This window comes from Papio anubis, chromosome 13 (assembly GCF_008728515.1).
Source record: "Papio anubis isolate 15944 chromosome 13, Panubis1.0, whole genome shotgun sequence".
Lineage (NCBI taxonomy): Eukaryota > Metazoa > Chordata > Mammalia > Primates > Cercopithecidae > Papio > Papio anubis.
Window position 1 is genome coordinate 31,571,533 of NC_044988.1, and position 18,363 is coordinate 31,589,895.

Consider the following 18,363-nt stretch of genomic DNA (forward strand, 5'->3'; position numbering starts at 1 on the left):
TACTGAGTCACAGGTATTAGCGCTTCCAGGCAGCACAGGAGCATTACCTTTGCATTGATCAGTTTTGAGGCTCTTTTGAGACTGTATATCATCAACAGATATGAGAACATGCCGCATAAATGAAATCAGCTGTGCCGCCCATTCTACTCAGTGTATCCCAGTGTCCTGGAGATGTGATGGTGAAAATGATTGTGACAGTGGAGAAGATGAAGAAAACTGTGGTAAGAAGATCAGTGTTGAGTGACGTAACCCAAAGACCCTTTTCCTAAAGGAAGGGTGGGCAGGGGAAACTAACCTAAGCATGAAGAGGCACTGACATTGACTCACTTTTCAGTGACTTCACTATCTGCTCAATTACTCGTCCTTCATAACTGCCCTAAAACCCTAAAAGACATTCACGTGGCAATTGGCCATTGCTTGGTGTTTCTTTTAGGCAAATAGAAATAAGAAGGTAAGTCATTCAAGGCACTTGTATGTAGCAGTAGCTCAGGGAAGCAGCAATTGTGTGGACTTTTGTCTCTGTTGTGACAGTAATTCATGTGCCTTTTGCACTTTGGCACAATAAAATTAGGTGAGTAGGGTTGGCAAACACATTCATAGGTCTAAACTTGATTGGGTTATTGGAATAAATTATTTGAGTATTATACAAACATTTCTTTGCCCCTAAACTAGATTCTGGCATAACTTTTTGGAGGAAAAAAAAAGACACAGAAGCATGAATTAACATCTTGCCTCAGATACCCAAAGAAAAGTCTACCCAACTGGTGATACCTTTGTCTCCTGTTGCAGTTCCTGTCTCTGAAAGCTAACTCTGTTTCCTATTCTTTCATGTTTCTGGTCTTGGAAAATCTTTAATAAAATGCTGCATGTTGAAGGTGAAGTCCTGGGAAAATCGCTAGGTTGAACAAACAGTGCTTTGAATGTTCTTTCAAGCTACCGCCCTTTTTATAGGGCCTCTAAAACCTACCCAGGTCTGACAAGCATGGGTCTCCTGATATGGTAGTAGTCAAGGGAGCTCAGGGTACTTACAGTTGAAACACCAGTCTTGTGTATAGAAGTCACCTCCTGAGGTCAATACCATTGCACCTAGTCCAATGAGTTTTAGTGTTCAATCCTAGAATTGAGTTTTCTGTATTGGTAAGCCCTTGTGCTGCCAAGTGTTTCCCTTATAAATCTAGACTTTGCTTCCCAAGAGAGTCGTGGTCTCTATTCTAATTGCCACCAAATTGTGACCTTGAAATGTTTGGCAGGAATTTAAGTCAAAGTACCAATTGGCTAGTAGGACTAGCTTATCATTGTCAGCATACCTGATTGTTAAATGGTGATTACAGCCCTGGCAGTGACTTTTTCAAAATGGAAAGTGTTTAAGACTTGTTATTCCTGATCCTTATTTAAAGGACCGAAAAGAGGAACCATGTATGGTAGTATGTGGTTCATCTCTTTTTGGTGACAGTGTCTTAATGCTTGTTGTATTACGTTGCATGATATTCTCAACTAGTGATGAGATCTGACAAGCTGTATGTTGATTCAAGGACAACTCAATCTCTGCCTTCCAAATTGAAATCCCTTGTTTCAGTTTGTTAGTTATCACAGCCACTTTTAGAGTCAATTGTGGTTCTCATCTCAAATTAATTTCCAGTCTTCAACTATTTTCTTAGTCCTTTATTTCTGTTCTTTTTATTTACAGTGTGCCTTCATTTTTTGTACAGTGAGACTGTGTTCTTGATTTAACTCCGTTGTAGCCTTTAAGTTGGGCTAGTAAGTTACGATTAATGAATAAAGATCAATGTATTAGATTTTGGGACAAGAATCTTGAAAGGACCTATCTTGATGCACTTTCAATGGGGCATCCTCTCTCTTAATAGGCAATATAACATGTAGCCCCAGTGAGTTCACCTGCTCCAGTGGCCGCTGCATCTCCAGGAACTTTGTATGCAATGGCCAGGATGACTGCAGCGATGGCAGTGATGAGCTGGACTGTGCCCCGCCAACCTGTGGCGTCCATGAGTTCCAGTGCAGCACCTCCTCCTGCATCCCCATCAGCTGGGTATGTGATGATGATGCAGACTGCTCCGACCAATCTGATGAGTCCCTGGAGCAGTGTGGCCGCCAGCCAGTTATACACACCAAGTGTCCAGCCAGCGAAATCCAGTGCGGCTCTGGCGAGTGCATCCATAAGAAGTGGCGATGTGATGGGGACCCTGACTGCAAGGACGGCAGTGATGAGGTCAACTGTCGTAAGTAGCTTTCTAGCATGGCATGTTCAGTTCTCTTCCGTGTATCAACTGGGACAATTTGCTAGCTTCATTCCATGGTGTATCCTCCCTTTGTAGCCTCTCGAACTTGCCGACCTGACCAATTTGAGTGTGAGGATGGCAGCTGCATCCATGGCAGCAGGCAGTGTAATGGCATCCGAGACTGTGTCGATGGTTCCGATGAAGTCAACTGCAAAAATGGTAAGGGTTTCTTCTTGTTGGTTAAGCAATGGATTGCTCTGACCAGACCCACTCATGGACTCTCCCTTCTTTGTTTCTCTTTGTAGTCAATCAGTGCTTGGGCCCTGGAAAATTCAAATGCAGAAGTGGAGAATGCATAGATATCAGCAAAGTATGTAACCAGGAGCAGGACTGCAGGGACTGGAGTGATGAGCCCCTGAAAGAATGTCGTAAGTGTACTTGTTGCTCAAGTACAAACCCTGGAAGTTTGATACAATCCAGCATAGCTAACACTGTAGACCCCATGTGATGGCTGCTTAAACTTTTGAATATACTGAAGTTCAGTTGTAGACTTCAGAGTGAAACTTTATGACTTAAAAACCCAGGTAGGACAAACTATAGTGTTTGTTTTTGTTTTTTGTTTTTTGAGACAGTTCCACTCTGGTTTCCCAGGCTGGAGTGCATTGACACAATCTCGGCTCACTGCAACTTCTGCCTCCCAGGTTCAAGCAATTATCCTGCCTCAGCCTCCCAAGTAGCTGGGACTATAGGCGCCCGCCACCATGCCCGGTTTTTCTTTTTCTTTTTTCTTTTTTTTTTTTTTGTATTTTTAGTAAAGACAAGGTTTCCCTGTGTTGGCTAGGCTGGTCTCAAACTCCTGACCTCGTGATCCACCTGCCTCGGCCTTCCAAAGTGCTGGGATTACAGGCATGAGCCACCGTGCCTAGCCCAAACTAGTTTATAGTTTAACCTCCTTAAAGATAACTGATCATCAATAGAGAAACTTGACTAAATGCTGCTTGACCAACTGGTAACTTGCCAAGGAGATAGATAATCCACCCTGAAATATATACCTATAAAATAAATGATTAGGTCTTAGACAAATCATGGGTTTGACCAGGCCAACTAGATAAGTTATCAAATAGCTTGGGTTTTAAATGTGAAAGACAGGTATTAATTGAAAATAAGTTGTCAAGTGACTGCTACATTTTTATTCCAGATATAAACGAATGCTTGGTAAATAATGGCGGATGTTCCCATATCTGCAAAGACCTAGTTATAGGCTACGAGTGTGACTGTGCAGCTGGGTTTGAACTGATAGATAGGAAAACCTGTGGAGGTGAGTCTAAGAAGAAAACCTGGACCCTGCGGGTGATGGGAAAGGGTAGTATGTACCTAGTAAGGTATAGGAGCAGCAAGACTAATTCTGATTTCCCTCCTAGATATTGACGAATGCCAAAATCCAGGAATCTGCAGTCAAATTTGTATCAACTTAAAAGGCGGTTACAAGTGTGAATGTAGTCGTGGCTATCAAATGGATCTTGCCACTGGCGTGTGCAAGGCAGTAGGTAAATGAACTTGGACTGGTGTAGCTATTGTACTTTTACAAGTAAGTCCCTCTTAAAGGTACAGCCGGTGACCACAATAGTCAAACTAAACGTGAAATCGTACTTGAGAACAATGTTGCTAACCTCATAATACAGCAGTATCGGCTAAATAGCAGATCTCTCCCCTAGACATCTACCTTGGTCATTCCTTTTGCGTATGATACCATGAATACCTACCAGGTTTGCATGCTCTCTGTTTCCAAAACTTGAGTGCAACTCAAATAAGTGACTTATTCATCACCCACCCTGTTGTTGAAGGCTGTAATCCCAGGACTGCCTTCCTAAACCATAAGAAGCACTTGCAGGTCCCAGGGGCAGGAACTCCAGAACAGATACTACTGACGTGTTCCACAATACCTTTACTTTCTAAGATCTCTGCTGGGAGGAGGTGGTTTAGAAAGACCTTGCCTTCTTAAAGCAAAACTAAGTAACCCTGACTTTCATCTTGCAGGCAAAGAGCCAAGTCTGATCTTCACTAATCGAAGAGACATCAGGAAGATTGGCTTAGAGAGGAAAGAATATATCCAACTAGTTGAACAGCTAAGAAACACTGTGGCTCTCGATGCTGACATTGCTGCTCAGAAACTATTCTGGGCTGATCTAAGCCAAAAGGCTATCTTCAGGTAACTTTCAGTTCCATTTGTAGTGTCTCGACATAAGTCATTGTCACTTGGGAAGTGATCTGTGGGATAGTTTGGAGCAGTTTCATTTTGTGTCTAGCCCCATCTAGCATCTAATTACCTGGGGACATTAAATCTAACACTAATTCTTTATTAAATTGTTATCATTTCCTAAATAGAAACTAATAATTGTCTATGAAGTAAAAGATGACATCTTTCATATTTTTTATATTTTCTCCCTTTTCTCTACAGTTAATTGAGAACTGTTCATTGTTGCTACAAATAGAAATGGTAGTACAGCCGTTTCTTAATGGGAACTATAGAAACTCAGATGATGGATACTGAAACAAATAGCTTCACTTATAAATTTGTTGTTCTTGTATATAGAATACATACCAGCAACTAGATAATCCACAGCATTATTAATTTAGCATCAGTAAGCAGCATGGTTAAATAATTTGAGTGGTGAGCTGTGGTGTTACTAGATTTCTTTCTGAATGAAGTCATTGACCATTTTGTAAGCAAAAAGTCCCTTCTCCAAGCTCTAATTGTGTCAAACTCTTAAATTTCTTGTGACCTATTCTGTTTCAGTGCCTCAATTGATGACAAGGTTGGTAGACATGTTAAAATGATCGACAATGTCTATAATCCTGCAGCCATTGCTGTTGATTGGGTGTACAAGACCATCTACTGGACTGATGCGGCTTCTAAGACTATTTCAGTAGCTACCCTAGATGGAACCAAGAGGAAGTTCCTGTTTAACTCTGATCTGCGAGAGCCTGCCTCCATAGCTGTGGATCCACTGTCTGGGTTTGTACACCGTTTTCTATCACATAGCTTTTTGAATGGTATCTGTGTAGGTCAGGAGCTTTCTCATACCTGAATTAGTACTAAAATCTCAAGATTTATCAGCCCTCTACAACAAAGAATTAGAATTCTAATTCAAGATACCAGTTTTGTCCCAGTTGAATGACCCTAGGACGGCCTTATCTGTATGACAGGTCCTCCTGTCTGACTCGTATGACTGACTGCTGGTTGATATTAATGAATTAACATTCCTGATTTGATGTGTGTACCAAAAGCTGTATCTGAACCCTTTTGCCCACCCAGTTTCTACGCAAGTGATTTTTTAGTTTTTGACTGAACACTTTGCTGGGCTAGCTCTGGATGATCAAACCTAAATGACAGCCTGAATTGTGGGGATTTGGGTAACGACATTGCATCTAAGTGTGCAAGTTGTCTGAAAGTCCAGCAGAAATAAACAGACCTTTATAGAAACCATTTCACTAAGGGGGTTCCCTAAATTACCACTAAGTAACATAGAAGAGCAGCTTAGGAAATTGACTAAGGCTGTAGTCATCACAACTGCCCCCCCTGCAGCCTCATTAGAACTCAATCAGCCAACCCCTGCTATGAAATTTAAAGGATATTTGTCTTTCACTCCTCTGAAAGAAGTGACCTTTTAAAAAGGAAACATAACCTTGTGACTTTGGGCTGAAATTTAAATGTCAGACAAACATAGATTATTACAGTTAATAATGAACTTGCAGATTCTTAATATTCAAATTTATTTACCTAGAACAAAATTTAGACCCTTAAGTGTTACTATTTGTCACTAGAGAATCCCTTGAGTTTTCTGCTCAAATTTTAAATTTTTGTTTCAAGCTACAACTTTATTCCTTCTAAACCACTGAGGCTTATTTCTCATTTATTTCTTCACAGCTTTGTTTACTGGTCAGACTGGGGTGAACCAGCTAAAATAGAAAAAGCAGGAATGAATGGATTTGATAGACGTCCACTGGTGACAGTGGATATCCAGTGGCCTAACGGAATTACACTCGGTATGTATGGTCTTCCTTCTCGACCACCCACTCAACTATCTTCATAGTGTTTCCATTTATCTCCATGGTGAATTCTGGACTAGCAGATGACTCTTCTGCTTCCGCCTAAATTCTAGCAGGAATTTTCAATGGGAATAACTGAACAACACAAGTAAAATGGTGGATTAGAAAATTACACATTCCGTAACTACTGACCTGTTGTCCACCTGGGCCTAATATGTGACACGAACTCAGTGAAGGTTAGGTCTTGGGTGCACTCATACTAAATATTCTGGGCATGAATGCCTTAGCATTTCCTGAATTGCAGGCTTTTAACAGTTTTCTTCTGGCTTTTTGGAGGAGAACAACAAAGTGCCAGCCTCTTTTAATATTTTCTGTAATGTGAGTAGTATTTCTTAAGTCATTTACTTTGAGAATCTCAGGTACCCCATTAGTCCCCAAAAATGAATGTGGATACAGATTCTGCATGCTGCTTTGCCAGGTTTGTGTGACCCCGTTAAGCAACCATGTTGGGGAAAGAACCATAAAAGTAGTATATTAATTCATTAGATGTTTTAAATGGAAGCCAGAGTAGTAGTGGCTTGTCATGTAATGACAATTCTTTTCCTACCTAGACCTTATAAAAAGCCGCCTCTATTGGCTTGATTCTAAGTTGCACATGTTATCCAGCGTGGACTTGAATGGCCAAGATCGTAGGATAGTACTAAAGTCTCTGGAGTTCCTAGCTCACCCTCTTGCACTAACAATATTTGAGGTAAGATGTGTCTCACATCAAAGTGTGTATACCTTTCAGCTACTATATCACTTTGAGGAGAAATGACAGACATGGCGGGAGGAGGGAAGAGCAGCTGAGCATGGCTTGAGAAACTGCTTTCACTTAAAACCTGGTACAAATTAGACACTAATTCCCAGAAGCACTTCAAACCTAAACTTGATTCTTTTACAGTTTTATATCTAGTGTCCCAGCTCAGCATTCAATAAACTTAGTCCATTAAATGAGAAGTAAATGATGACCTTAGAAATGGACTTGTGTTAATCCTGGATGTACATGCTAATTGTGGGGTTCTGTTGTAGGATCGTGTCTACTGGATAGATGGGGAAAACGAAGCAGTCTATGGTGCCAATAAATTCACTGGATCAGAGCTAGCCACTCTAGTCAACAACCTTAATGATGCCCAAGACATCATTGTCTATCATGAACTTGTACAGCCATCAGGTACCGTGGAGAAGCACAGTCCTTAATAACCACTTTAAGGGAAGCAGCATGACACAGAACCTACTGGATGTCAGTGGCTCTTGGCAACTCACCTTTCTTTAAAAGGAACGTTTGCCCTCCCGTACCCTACCTCAAACATTTCACACGTTATTTTTTTATTTCTGCTGCCTTAGAGAAATGGCTTCTCAGCTTCAGCTCCTAGCTTCCTTCCCAAGCCTCAGTGTCAGATCTTTTATTTCTGCTTCATCCGTGTCCCCTTGGCCTTCAGCCCCTCTTGCCAAGACTATTGCAGTAGCCTCCAAAGTAGCTTTTGTGCTACAAACTTCCTCTACTGTTAGTTTGCTAGGATTTTTGCAATGAAGTGCCACAAACTGCCTTAAACCACAGAAGTTTATTGTCTCAAAATTCTGGAGGCCAGAAGTCTGAAATCAAGGTGCCAGCAGGGTTGGTGCCTCTTGAGGGCTGTGAGGGAAGGATCTGTTCGGGGCCTCTTTTCGTGGTCTGTTGACAGTGCTTCCGCCTGTGTCTCTTCACATCATCTTCCCTCTGTATATGCTTTTGTCCAGGTTTTTTTTTTTTTTTGAGACGGAGTCTCACTCTGTCGCCCAGGCTGGAGTGCAGTGGCAAAATCTCAGCTCACTGCAACCTCCACCTCCTGTGTTCAAGCAATTCTCTTGCTTCAGCCTCCCGAGTTGCTGGGACTACAGGAGTGAGCCACCATGCCCAGCTACATTTTGTATTTTTAGTAGAGATGGGGTTTCACTATGTTCACTATGTTGGCCAGACTGGTCTCAAACTCCTGACCCCAAGTAATCTGCCTGCCTCGGCCTCCCAAAGAGCTAGAATTAAAGGCATGAACTGTAATACCAGTCATATTGAATTAGAGCCCAGCTTAATGACCTCATTTTAACTTGATTACCTCTGTAAATATCCTATCTTCAATATCTCCAAATCAGATCACATTCTGAGGTACTAGGACTTCAATATATGAATTTTAGGGAGGAACACAATTCAACTTGTAACACCTACTTTTTCCCTGTGACACACCTGATATAGGATTGTGTAGATTCTCAAACACATCAGGTTATATTATGTCCTGCTGAAAACACTTGGCTGGTTCTATCTAAATAAAACCTTCAAACCTTCCTAAGGCTGAGTTTCCTTCCACTTTGTTGGAGCAAGTCAAGAGAAAACCAGGAGAACATGCCTAGTCTCCTTTCTCTGAGCCTTTACACTAAACCTTGGGCCAATAGTGAGAGCCAGTCCTGGTCCCTCACCTCCCCCTTCCCCACCTCCTCTTTTGAAATCTATCTCTTAAAGACATAACTTTTACAGTCTGTCTCTAAGAGGTCCCTTATCTGGTGTCCTTAGAGCATGCTGCCTGTACCTTTATACTTATTCTTCCTTGATATTGCTCTCACTTGAAGGATTGCCAGAATCAACAAGTCTAAGCTCTTGGGGGCAAGGACTCAGGTCTTCAACACGTAGAACAAGGCTTTATATATACTAGGCATTGGAATATACCCATTTTAATGGTATTTTTTTCCTGACTAGGTAAAAATTGGTGTGAAGAAGACATGGAGAATGGAGGATGTGAATACCTATGCCTGCCAGCACCACAGATTAATGATCACTCTCCAAAATATACCTGTTCCTGCCCCAATGGGTTCAATCTAGAGGAAAATGGCCGAGACTGCCAAAGTAAGGCATTTTGTGTTTCAACCACAAGTAGAACATACAACAAGCAATATAAGACACAGGCTTGGATTTTTAAAAATTCTGTTTTAGCTAATTCTTTGAATAGATTTGAGAAGATATCTGCTATTGTTGTATGCCGGGTTATCATGTCATTTCTTTAGAACTGGCTTTAACCCATTTCAACATTAAATGAGTTTATAGGAGACTATAGTGTCAACATACTTTATACTAATTTGTACCAATTAGTCCCTTAACAGCACTGAGCTAGCCAACTTGCAGGTAATTAAACGAGGCCTTAACATTTTTCCTCAAAAGGAGGAGGACAGAAACTATGCTTAAGGCAGGCCATGGTTACAGAAACCTCATCGCCTCAGTGGGTGACGCTTACCTAAAATAACACTTAAGCTGAATTTGCATTTAGTCTTCTGTTCTTAGCTTTTGATTAAGTGGCAAATTAAACTCCTTTGTGTGGCCAAGGAGCTCATATGGTGAGGCTGGTGAGGTTTTTACTAGCATGATTCATGGTCAGGTCACGGCAGGGATTAGCTCAGTTTACCAAGAAATTAGTTGCAAGACAGTCTGGTATGCCTGCTATACCAGAGCATCTTGAAAACATTTCTTGTAATTTCCAGGAACGTGGGATATTGTTTAGAGGGATAAAATATGGTTGTCCATCATTTTGAATTGTCAAATTCCAAATACCGACTGTTCTTCCCAAAGTTTCATCTATCTCTTTTTGCATGAAGATTGCTATTTCAATTTTGACACATCAGCTGTACAACTTAGTTCAGCAGTGGTTTGTCTATTTTACCTGGTTTTAAAATAACCTTTTGCATGGCTTGTCTGGACAAAAGAGCTAGCCATTCTGGAACCTTGGCATTAACCAGGTTCTTGGTTTTTATAATTCAGGTACTGCAACTACTGTGACTTACAGTGAGACAAAAGATACGAACACAACAGAAATTTCACCAACTAGTGGACTAGTTCCTGGAGGTATCGAGTTCAGTACTGCAAACTGTTAATCTCCACTAACAGCCACACTCTTTGTATCTATAGCTTAAATAATTAATGCAACCTTTAACTACTATTTCTGCCCCAATTGGTAACCTATATTTAAACACCAAAGACTTAAAATTTGCATATCTTTTCCTGACTGATCTTTAAGGTTTCTAGTAGAGAACTGTCAGTGAAATGGCTACTACAGCCTGTGACTCAAATACTTCTAGGCCAGAGTTGTTCCTGGTGTTCAATTGTAGTACATAGTGAACATCAATGTTGGATGCAAAGGTTTTGGCTCCTTACCTGATGGGTAAATCTCTAAATCTTAATACAGACCCTTCTAAACGGATTCCTTTTATTCCTCTGTAGGGATCAATGTGACCACAGCAGTATCAGAGGTCAGTGTTCCCCCAAAAGGGACTTCTGCCGCTTGGGCCATTCTTCCTCTCTGTAAGTAGATTTCCTACAAGTCTGGGTTCAAGAACTTCTTAGATAGCAGATGAAGATTTTTTGTTCATCTGGAGCTACCCTTTTATGCTGTCATAGCACTTATGACACTGAATTATATTCACTTTCTCCCCCACATAGTACACTAAATTAAGGCCCATATCTTTCTCTTCAGTTGTGCCCTTGGCACAGTAACTGGCATGATAAATGTTCAACAGTTAATGCTTTCCACTTAAGCACTGTTAGCCTGGCTTGTCCCCTTATAAGTCTCTTTAACTGCTCTTCTGTTCCCCCTTTGAAATGCGTGTAATGCTTTATACAGAGGAGATGCACAAATGCTTAAATGCTTTCTTGAAGAGTTACAGGACTTGTTGAGGGTAAATTAAAAGCAGTTAAGAATTTTCAAACCTATGGAAAAGGACCTCTAAAACTATTATGAGACATGTGAATTATAAGGACTTTGCTATAAAAGCCTTTGTCCTAAATTAATAGATTCCAAGCTTAGCTAACACACCAGGAACACCTGAATAGCTCTCCAGAACCTTCTGCAATTTTAATTTGGTGAGCCTAAGGTGGGACCGAGGACCCTGCCCTTGCCTGGATGGATGTGGCTAGCCCAGCTCCAGTGCATAGAACTACCTCTGGGCTGAACTTCTTTCAAGCTCCTGGCCCATGTTTATTCCAACTTCTAGTTATCCTAGCTCCATAAAACATGACATTTTTACTAATGTCAATTATTATGGATTCCTGAACATTATTACCTTTCTTGTATGTTCCAATGTTAGACTTAGCTCACTTAGCTACCCTCTGATTTTTTTCAGTGCTCTTAGTGATGGCAGCAGTAGGTGGCTACTTGATGTGGCGGAATTGGCAACACAAGAACATGAAAAGTATGAACTTTGACAATCCTGTGTACTTGAAAACCACTGAAGAGGACCTCTCCATAGACATTGGTAGACACAGTGCTTCTGTTGGACACACATACCCAGCAGTAAGTCAGCTTTGTGTCTTTATATACCATGGCTTGAAGTGAGACTTTTCAGAAAGGAGACCTAGGCTGGAAAGAGAGCCATTTGGATGATGGCATTACCAAATACTTCATCTGCCACCTGGATATTAGACAGTATAGCCTATTAGAACATATGTCAGTCAGTTGATCAGCATCTAACCCTCACCAAATGGCAAGAGGGTCAACTTAAGGTCACCACTATATTAAGATATTTTTGGTTATAGAAATGACATGTAAATATTAGCATGAACCAAGTAGCTCTTTACTGAACTATTAAATCCATTGCCTACTGGATATTTGAAAGTAAATTAGCATATCCTATATAGGGGAGTTGGCTTAAAGTCAGTATATTAAGATTCACTTAGCCAAAATTATGATACGCTTTGCTTTAAAAAGTATCCCACCACACTTAGTATAGCTAGCTTTTCTTCTAGCAGTAGTCATTCACTTGTTCTTCAGATGAAACCCAAGTGGAGTATTTGACCTTCACGTAGGAAACAGGCTGAAAAAACCAAGTATTGATTGCTCCCCTCTCAAGCTCTGGTGAAACATGGAACAGTGGTCAATTCTTGACACAGATGGCTTTTCACATTTTTCTCCAAGACTTATGATCATTAAGTAGAAGAGGCAGAATCAGTCACACTATCTTATCTCACTACCAAGCAGGTATAGTTGAATTCAAATTAAATGCATGAATGATACAACTCAGTACTCTTTTGTATCTGACTTTTCTTCTGAGCACTCTGAGTGTTCGAATGACCAACTAAAAAGCAGGGTCCATTTTAAAGACGAGAGTTGCCATCAGTGAGTGATCACCAAGCTCATTCCATACTTCTTCTTTTCCACAGATATCAGTTGTAAGCACAGATGATGATCTAGCTTGACTTCTGTGACAAGTCTTGACCTTTGAGGTCTAAACAAATAATACCCCCGTCGGAACAGTAACCGAGCCAGCAGCTGAAGTCTCTTTCTTCCTCTCGGCTGGAAGAACATCAAGATACCTTTGTGTGGATCAAGCTTGTGTACTTGACCGTTTTTATATTACTTTTGTAAATATTCTTGTCCACATTCTACTTCAGCTTTGGATGTGGTTACTAAGTATCTGTAACCCTTGAATTTCTAGACAGTATTGCCACCTCTGGCCAAATATGCACTTTCCCTAGAAAGCCATATTCCAGCAATGAAACTTGTGCTATAGTGTATACCACCTGTACATACATTGTATAGGCCATCTGTAAATATCCCAGAGAACAATCACTATTCTTAAGCACTTTGAAAATATTTCTATGTAAATTATTGTAAACTTTTTCAATGGTTGGGACAATGGCAATAGGATAAAACGGGTTACTAAGATGAAATTGCCAAAAAAAAATTTGTAAACTAATTTTGTACGTATGAATGAAATCTTTGACCTCAATGGAGGTTTGCAAAGACTGAGTATTCAAACTACTGTACATTTTTTTTCAAGTGCTAAAAAATTAAACCAAGCAGCTTAACCATGGTTTGTGCCTGTTCCTCTAGGATGAAATCCTAGCCTGAGTAGTATCAAGTGTTCTGTGTGAGCTATAATTCTTGATGTTGTATAACTAAGCCTGTAATTGGGCTAGTTTCTCTTACACCCAAGTACAGCTAAAAAATGAAGTACTGTTTAACATTTGCTCCCAAAATATTTCTTACTGTGTAAAAGAAGCTAGCTTAGTCTGTACCTAGAATTCCTTTTGGTTAGAGGAGTTTCTTTTCCATTAACTTGTTTCCTGATCGAGAAACACATGCTGAGATTTCTATGAATTCTGCTTCTTTATAGTTAAGTCTGTTTTCCATGTTCTGTCATTTATTTAGGTCAAGGACAAGTGCCTTCTAAGGCATGGATAAGGGCTTTCTTCTTATAAAAATCTAGACTGTCTTACTGTGAAGATGCCCAGGGAGGATAGCAAGCAATGGCATTCTTGAACAATCTAAGGCAGGGTTCTCAGTGTGGTCCCGGGAACAGAAGCATCTGCATCACCTGGGAATGTGTTAGAAATGCAAGTTCTCAGCCCCATCCCAGACCTACTGAATCAGAAACTCTGCGGGCTAGGGCTGAAACCTGCTTTCATAAGCCCTTCAGGCAATATTGATGTAAACTAAAGCTTAAAAACCACTGTTTTGATGTGACTTCATGAAGAATATAATGTCACCTAAATTTTTATCCTGGCTGGGATAGGGCAGATTCTTATTATGGACAATTTCTGGAACTTACAGTATGAAGATCAGATGAAGAGTTTGAGACAAAGAAAAAGTTGCACAGGGAGTTTAGTGAATTTTTCCATCAGGTTGGCCACTACTTTCTTTCTCCAAAGTCTCAGGATGTCTGGAAGCAAGGAAAGACACAAGACTGGAAGCATCGGGTGGATGCTGTGTGTCACAAGTGAGGTGGAGAGTTGACTGTGGAAGGTACAGCAATTCCTCTGGAATTAAATGACTGACCAACACTGTAGGAAGAAGATGAAGAGAAGATGTTTTAAGTCGCTACATGAATCAGTGGATGACTCATATTTTCACTTGCATATGAAATATAAGGCAGTTAACATCTTGTTTGTGGCTTAAGCAAAGAAATTAATATTACTAGATGAAGGGGAAGTTGGTTCTGTTGTCTTAAGGGATGCCCCCTTGTGATTTTGGTCAACTGAATGAAAAAGGAAAGATAGCCTTGGACCTTTTTTTTCATGGGAGGTTTGGAGGTCAAGCATGTAGAAGGAAAAGGCTGTAGTCATGAATATAGAACTGTCTGCTCTCCACCTTTTCCTTACTGTACATTTAGTCATCACACTGAACAGGATGTGGCCTGCTGACAGTGAGTAGCTGAAGTGCCTATTTGGTAAGTAGGTTAGCATTCAACATGAACTCTGAAAGCCATTTCAGTGTTTGAATGCTGCTCTGACCCTGCTATGGTACAAAAAAAACATGGTTTTTTTTGTTTTGTTTTGTTTTTTTTAACTGGAGTAATACCAAATTCCCTTTAGAAGCTTGAAGTTTGATACTATTGCTTTCCCTATTATAACAATTATACAGTATTAATTATAAGGCCCAAAGTTTGTTTTGACAAATAAAGCATTATTCTCTATCATCATCATCTTTTGAATTCCTGTCCCTAGTATGTTCTTTCATGTTCTGGGTACAAATTTCCAACCCTCAAAGAGTCTAAAACATCTCTTTTTTTTTTTTTTTTTAACCATGTCCTCCCCAATAAGAAGCCAAGGTACAACTCATTGTACCTAAGAGGTACAAACTCATTTGTAGAAACAAAGTAACTAGATATTCCTATTGAAATAAGAATAAATATACTGGGGGCCAGGTATGGTGGCTCACGCCTATAATCCCAGCACTTTGGAAGGCCAAGGCAGGAGGATCACTTGAGGCCAGGAGTTCGAGACCAGCCTAAGCAACATGGTGAGACCCTGTCTCTACAAAAAAAATTTATAAAAATAAAAAATAGTTATATGACTAAACTACTAGTCAATACAACTTGTAATAATAGTGCATGAATGATAAGAGGCCTTGGCTTTATCACCCAAACAAGAACCTGAATTCTATGTGAAATGTGTTAGGGTAAGTTTCCTGTGTCTCTAGAGTTTAATGTAGAAGATAATTAAGAGGTAAAATATGAAGCTTACCACACACTAAAGGAGAATATTTGGAGTTAGATGAGCCTGTCACACAAAGTGAAAGTAGACCCTCCAGAAATTTTAGGAATTGCCACAAAGATTGATGATAGGTGAATAAACAGATTTGTGGCCTCTGCTAAAGAAATCCAGCCAAGTTCCTCTGTCCAAATTTTTAAGTGCCCTTTGCAAGCTATCTATTTGGCAAAATTAGTCCCAGTTGTTCAACTAGTTCCCTTGAAACATTCTAGTAGGTGTTTTAAAGCCTAGGTATCCCTGCCTCTCTAGTTCTTGATGAATACGAGGCAAAAAAAAAAAAAAAAAAAAAAAAAAAATTGAGACTTGCACTTTGGCATTTGCTTCTGTACCTTATATCTGTGGAAGTCAAATAGCCCTTTGCAAAAATGAGAAGCCAAGCTTTAAATAGCAAACTATAGGATATTAAAAGACTAATTCTTCAGTTAAGAACACTGTTGAAATGGGAGACCAACTTAAAGTCTACCTTTCAAGAATCTCTACCCCAAACCTAAAGATTCTAGGGGTCACTTAACTCTATTATGTAATCTAATTGGAATAATTTCCTAGAATGCTTACTAGTGAAATCTTGCCGTAGTAAAACAATTTATTATTTTGAATCCAAATGAAAGCTATACATTTTGCTTTCAATGGTGGCAAAAACTTGCAAAAAGCAGATATACTTTTGCTAATTTAAGTTCAAGTACAATGAGTACCACCTGCTAATCTTGATCCCCAAATCTGAGCCCTTCAGTTTCATAATTGTTTTATCCTGAATGTAGTTGTGACATAGACATTTCTCAAAAGGGTCTGATACATTAAACTCCTAACAAGTAGGAGAAGCAACTAGTGAAAGAGTAGAAAGAAGCTTCCCTTCTTGTGGGTAATGAGGCGGTGCCTAAAAACCACATATATATAATCCCATGTGGTATTATACATTCTGCAAGCCCTGTTAGTGGGGAGATGGTGGCAATAGCAGCGATAGTTGCGTCAGCGCTAACTGCTGCTGCTGCACGTTCTGTTGGTGGCTGCTGGCCAAGTGTGCACACTTAGCCCTGGTTGAGGCGCATTGTCTGCTGTGGTCTGTTAAGCATCTCACCATAGTGGGAGGGCACATCAAGTGATTTCACGGATTGATGGATTGATTCTTGTTTTATGCCTCACAGTACCTGAGTCTATAATTTGCTTTTTGTGTACTTCAGTTTTGTTGCACACTTAGCCCTGAGGTGCACTGTCTGCTGTGGTCTATTAAGCATCTAACCAGAGTGGGAGGGCACATCAAGCAATTTCACTTCCTTAAATAAAAGATTTTTAGGTATTTTTGATATTATGTATTCTCTAAGGCCAGAAGGGACTTATAATGACTTTTCTTCTCTTCCAGAATTGTAACATTATAAAACTACTCGAGTAAATATCCTAACAAGTTTGATTTTCCTTGGGACAACTAAAAATTGTACATTCATGCTTCAGCCATATCATGGACCTAAACTATGAGAGTTCAGAAATATATAAAAGTAGAAAAATCATCAAAGGTACTTATTTCCAAATACGGAGGGAATGAATTTGAAGATGGAACAATAGCATTTTTTTTTTTGAACTTATTTCTCTCTAATCCAGCCTGGAGGATTTTTAGCTCAAAACAGTTACATGTGAAGGTTATCAGGCATCTTTGCATATCCCTTTCATATCTACCTTCACACATGAAAGCTGAATGCATTTTGCCAGTGAGGCTCTAGATATGAAACTTAGGGATCCATAGATAAATAAGCTACTAACGAACTGATAACAGTGGGGTTCCTTCTGTCTATCATGTCTCCTGAGTGTGTTTCACATTTTTGAGCCTGGCTAATCTGAGAAAAAGAACAGGCCGGGCGCGGTGGCTCAAGCCTGTAATCCCAGCACTTTGGGAGGCCGAGACGGGCGGATCACGAGGTCAGGAGATCGAGACCATCCTGGCTAACACGGTGAAACCCCGTCTCTACTAAAAAATACAAAAAAATAGCCGGGCGCGGTGGCGGGCGCCTGTAGTCCCAACTACTCGGGAGGCTGAGGCAGGAGAATGGCGTGAACCCGGGAGGCGGAGCTTGCAGTGAGCTGAGATCCGGCCACTGCACTCCAGCCTGGGCGGCAGAGCAAGACTCCGTCTCAAAAAAAAAAAAAAAAAAAAAACAAAGTAGGACCATGACCCAGTGTTCTCCTGTAAATCTCACCGTAAAAATCTCACTGTCAAAACACTGAGACAGGAGTGAGACCAGCTGTGGGTGGTGAGTTTGTGTTCTGCAGGTTACCTCACGGCATATCAAAAATGGCTTTTTTCTTCACTGTGCTTAAGGAAAAAGTCAGATGTGTGGCAAGGTGGTTCTGTTTAGAAGCAGCAGGCAATGTAGTTAACAGCATAGACTTCTGTGTCTTGTGTGTGGTACCTTGGGCAAGTTACTAATTCCCCCTGTAAAGTAGAGATGATGGGGACTGTCTCACTGTGACAAGGTAAGTGTTAAGTGAGATGCACACGAAAAGCTCAGCATAGTGTCTGGCATCTAATATGTACAGGGCAGATGTCACTACTGAATATCACATCAATGCTAGGTCTGTATTTACTGTCACATACAGGAACTGGTAAGTGACTTTACCAGAGAAAGTCCCAGCTACCTTTATCTATGATGAATGTAATGTGTTAGATGCTGACCCAAGTGTTCTCCTCTACACCTGTCTAAAGAGAGCTAAGTCTGATATTTAAGGAGTGATAGCATCTTGCATAGTTAAGAAGGCTTAAAAGATTGCATGGTTTAAACGCTAGAAACATAGATGCGATGTTTCTGCCTCAGTTCTTTTGACTACCTCCTGGGATGGAAACAAATGTTTCGGAGCCTGCATAGTCTTTAGATGGCTGCCAAAGAACTTAAAATCTCCTTTAAATTCTTATCATATGCTTAATTTTGTACTAAGTAAGTGTCCCCAAGTCTTCTACTTGCTCCTCACAGCAACCCTAATAAGTATCTCCATTTTACACAGGTAAAAACTGAGGCTACAAACAATGTGTGATTCCAAATCCTA

At 40.3% G+C, this 18,363-nt stretch overlaps 1 protein-coding gene across 5 annotated transcripts in view; it reads left to right on the forward strand.

Moving 5' to 3' along the window:
- Window positions 1-14,765, forward strand: part of VLDLR (very low density lipoprotein receptor) — a 34,466-nt gene extending 19,701 nt beyond the window's left edge. For 2 of the 5 annotated variants that reach the window (XM_021927520.2, XM_009188842.4), the window contains exons 4-19: window positions 99-221; window positions 1,866-2,237; window positions 2,334-2,456; window positions 2,543-2,665; window positions 3,436-3,555; window positions 3,659-3,784; window positions 4,275-4,446; window positions 5,035-5,253; window positions 6,166-6,284; window positions 6,899-7,038; window positions 7,359-7,500; window positions 9,055-9,201; window positions 10,108-10,191; window positions 10,567-10,647; window positions 11,466-11,635; window positions 12,502-14,765. In XM_021927520.2, coding sequence (XP_021783212.2) covers window positions 99-221; window positions 1,866-2,237; window positions 2,334-2,456; window positions 2,543-2,665; window positions 3,436-3,555; window positions 3,659-3,784; window positions 4,275-4,446; window positions 5,035-5,253; window positions 6,166-6,284; window positions 6,899-7,038; window positions 7,359-7,500; window positions 9,055-9,201; window positions 10,108-10,191; window positions 10,567-10,647; window positions 11,466-11,635; window positions 12,502-12,537 — 2,297 coding nt within the window. In that variant the 3' untranslated portion in view covers window positions 12,538-14,765. The remainder of the gene's footprint in view (window positions 1-98; window positions 222-1,865; window positions 2,238-2,333; window positions 2,457-2,542; window positions 2,666-3,435; window positions 3,556-3,658; window positions 3,785-4,274; window positions 4,447-5,034; window positions 5,254-6,165; window positions 6,285-6,898; window positions 7,039-7,358; window positions 7,501-9,054; window positions 9,202-10,107; window positions 10,192-10,566; window positions 10,648-11,465; window positions 11,636-12,501) is intronic. The other 3 variants (XM_031654188.1, XM_021927521.2, XM_031654189.1) reach the window with 3 other exon arrangements.
- Window positions 14,766-18,363: the final 3,598 nt, after the last annotated feature.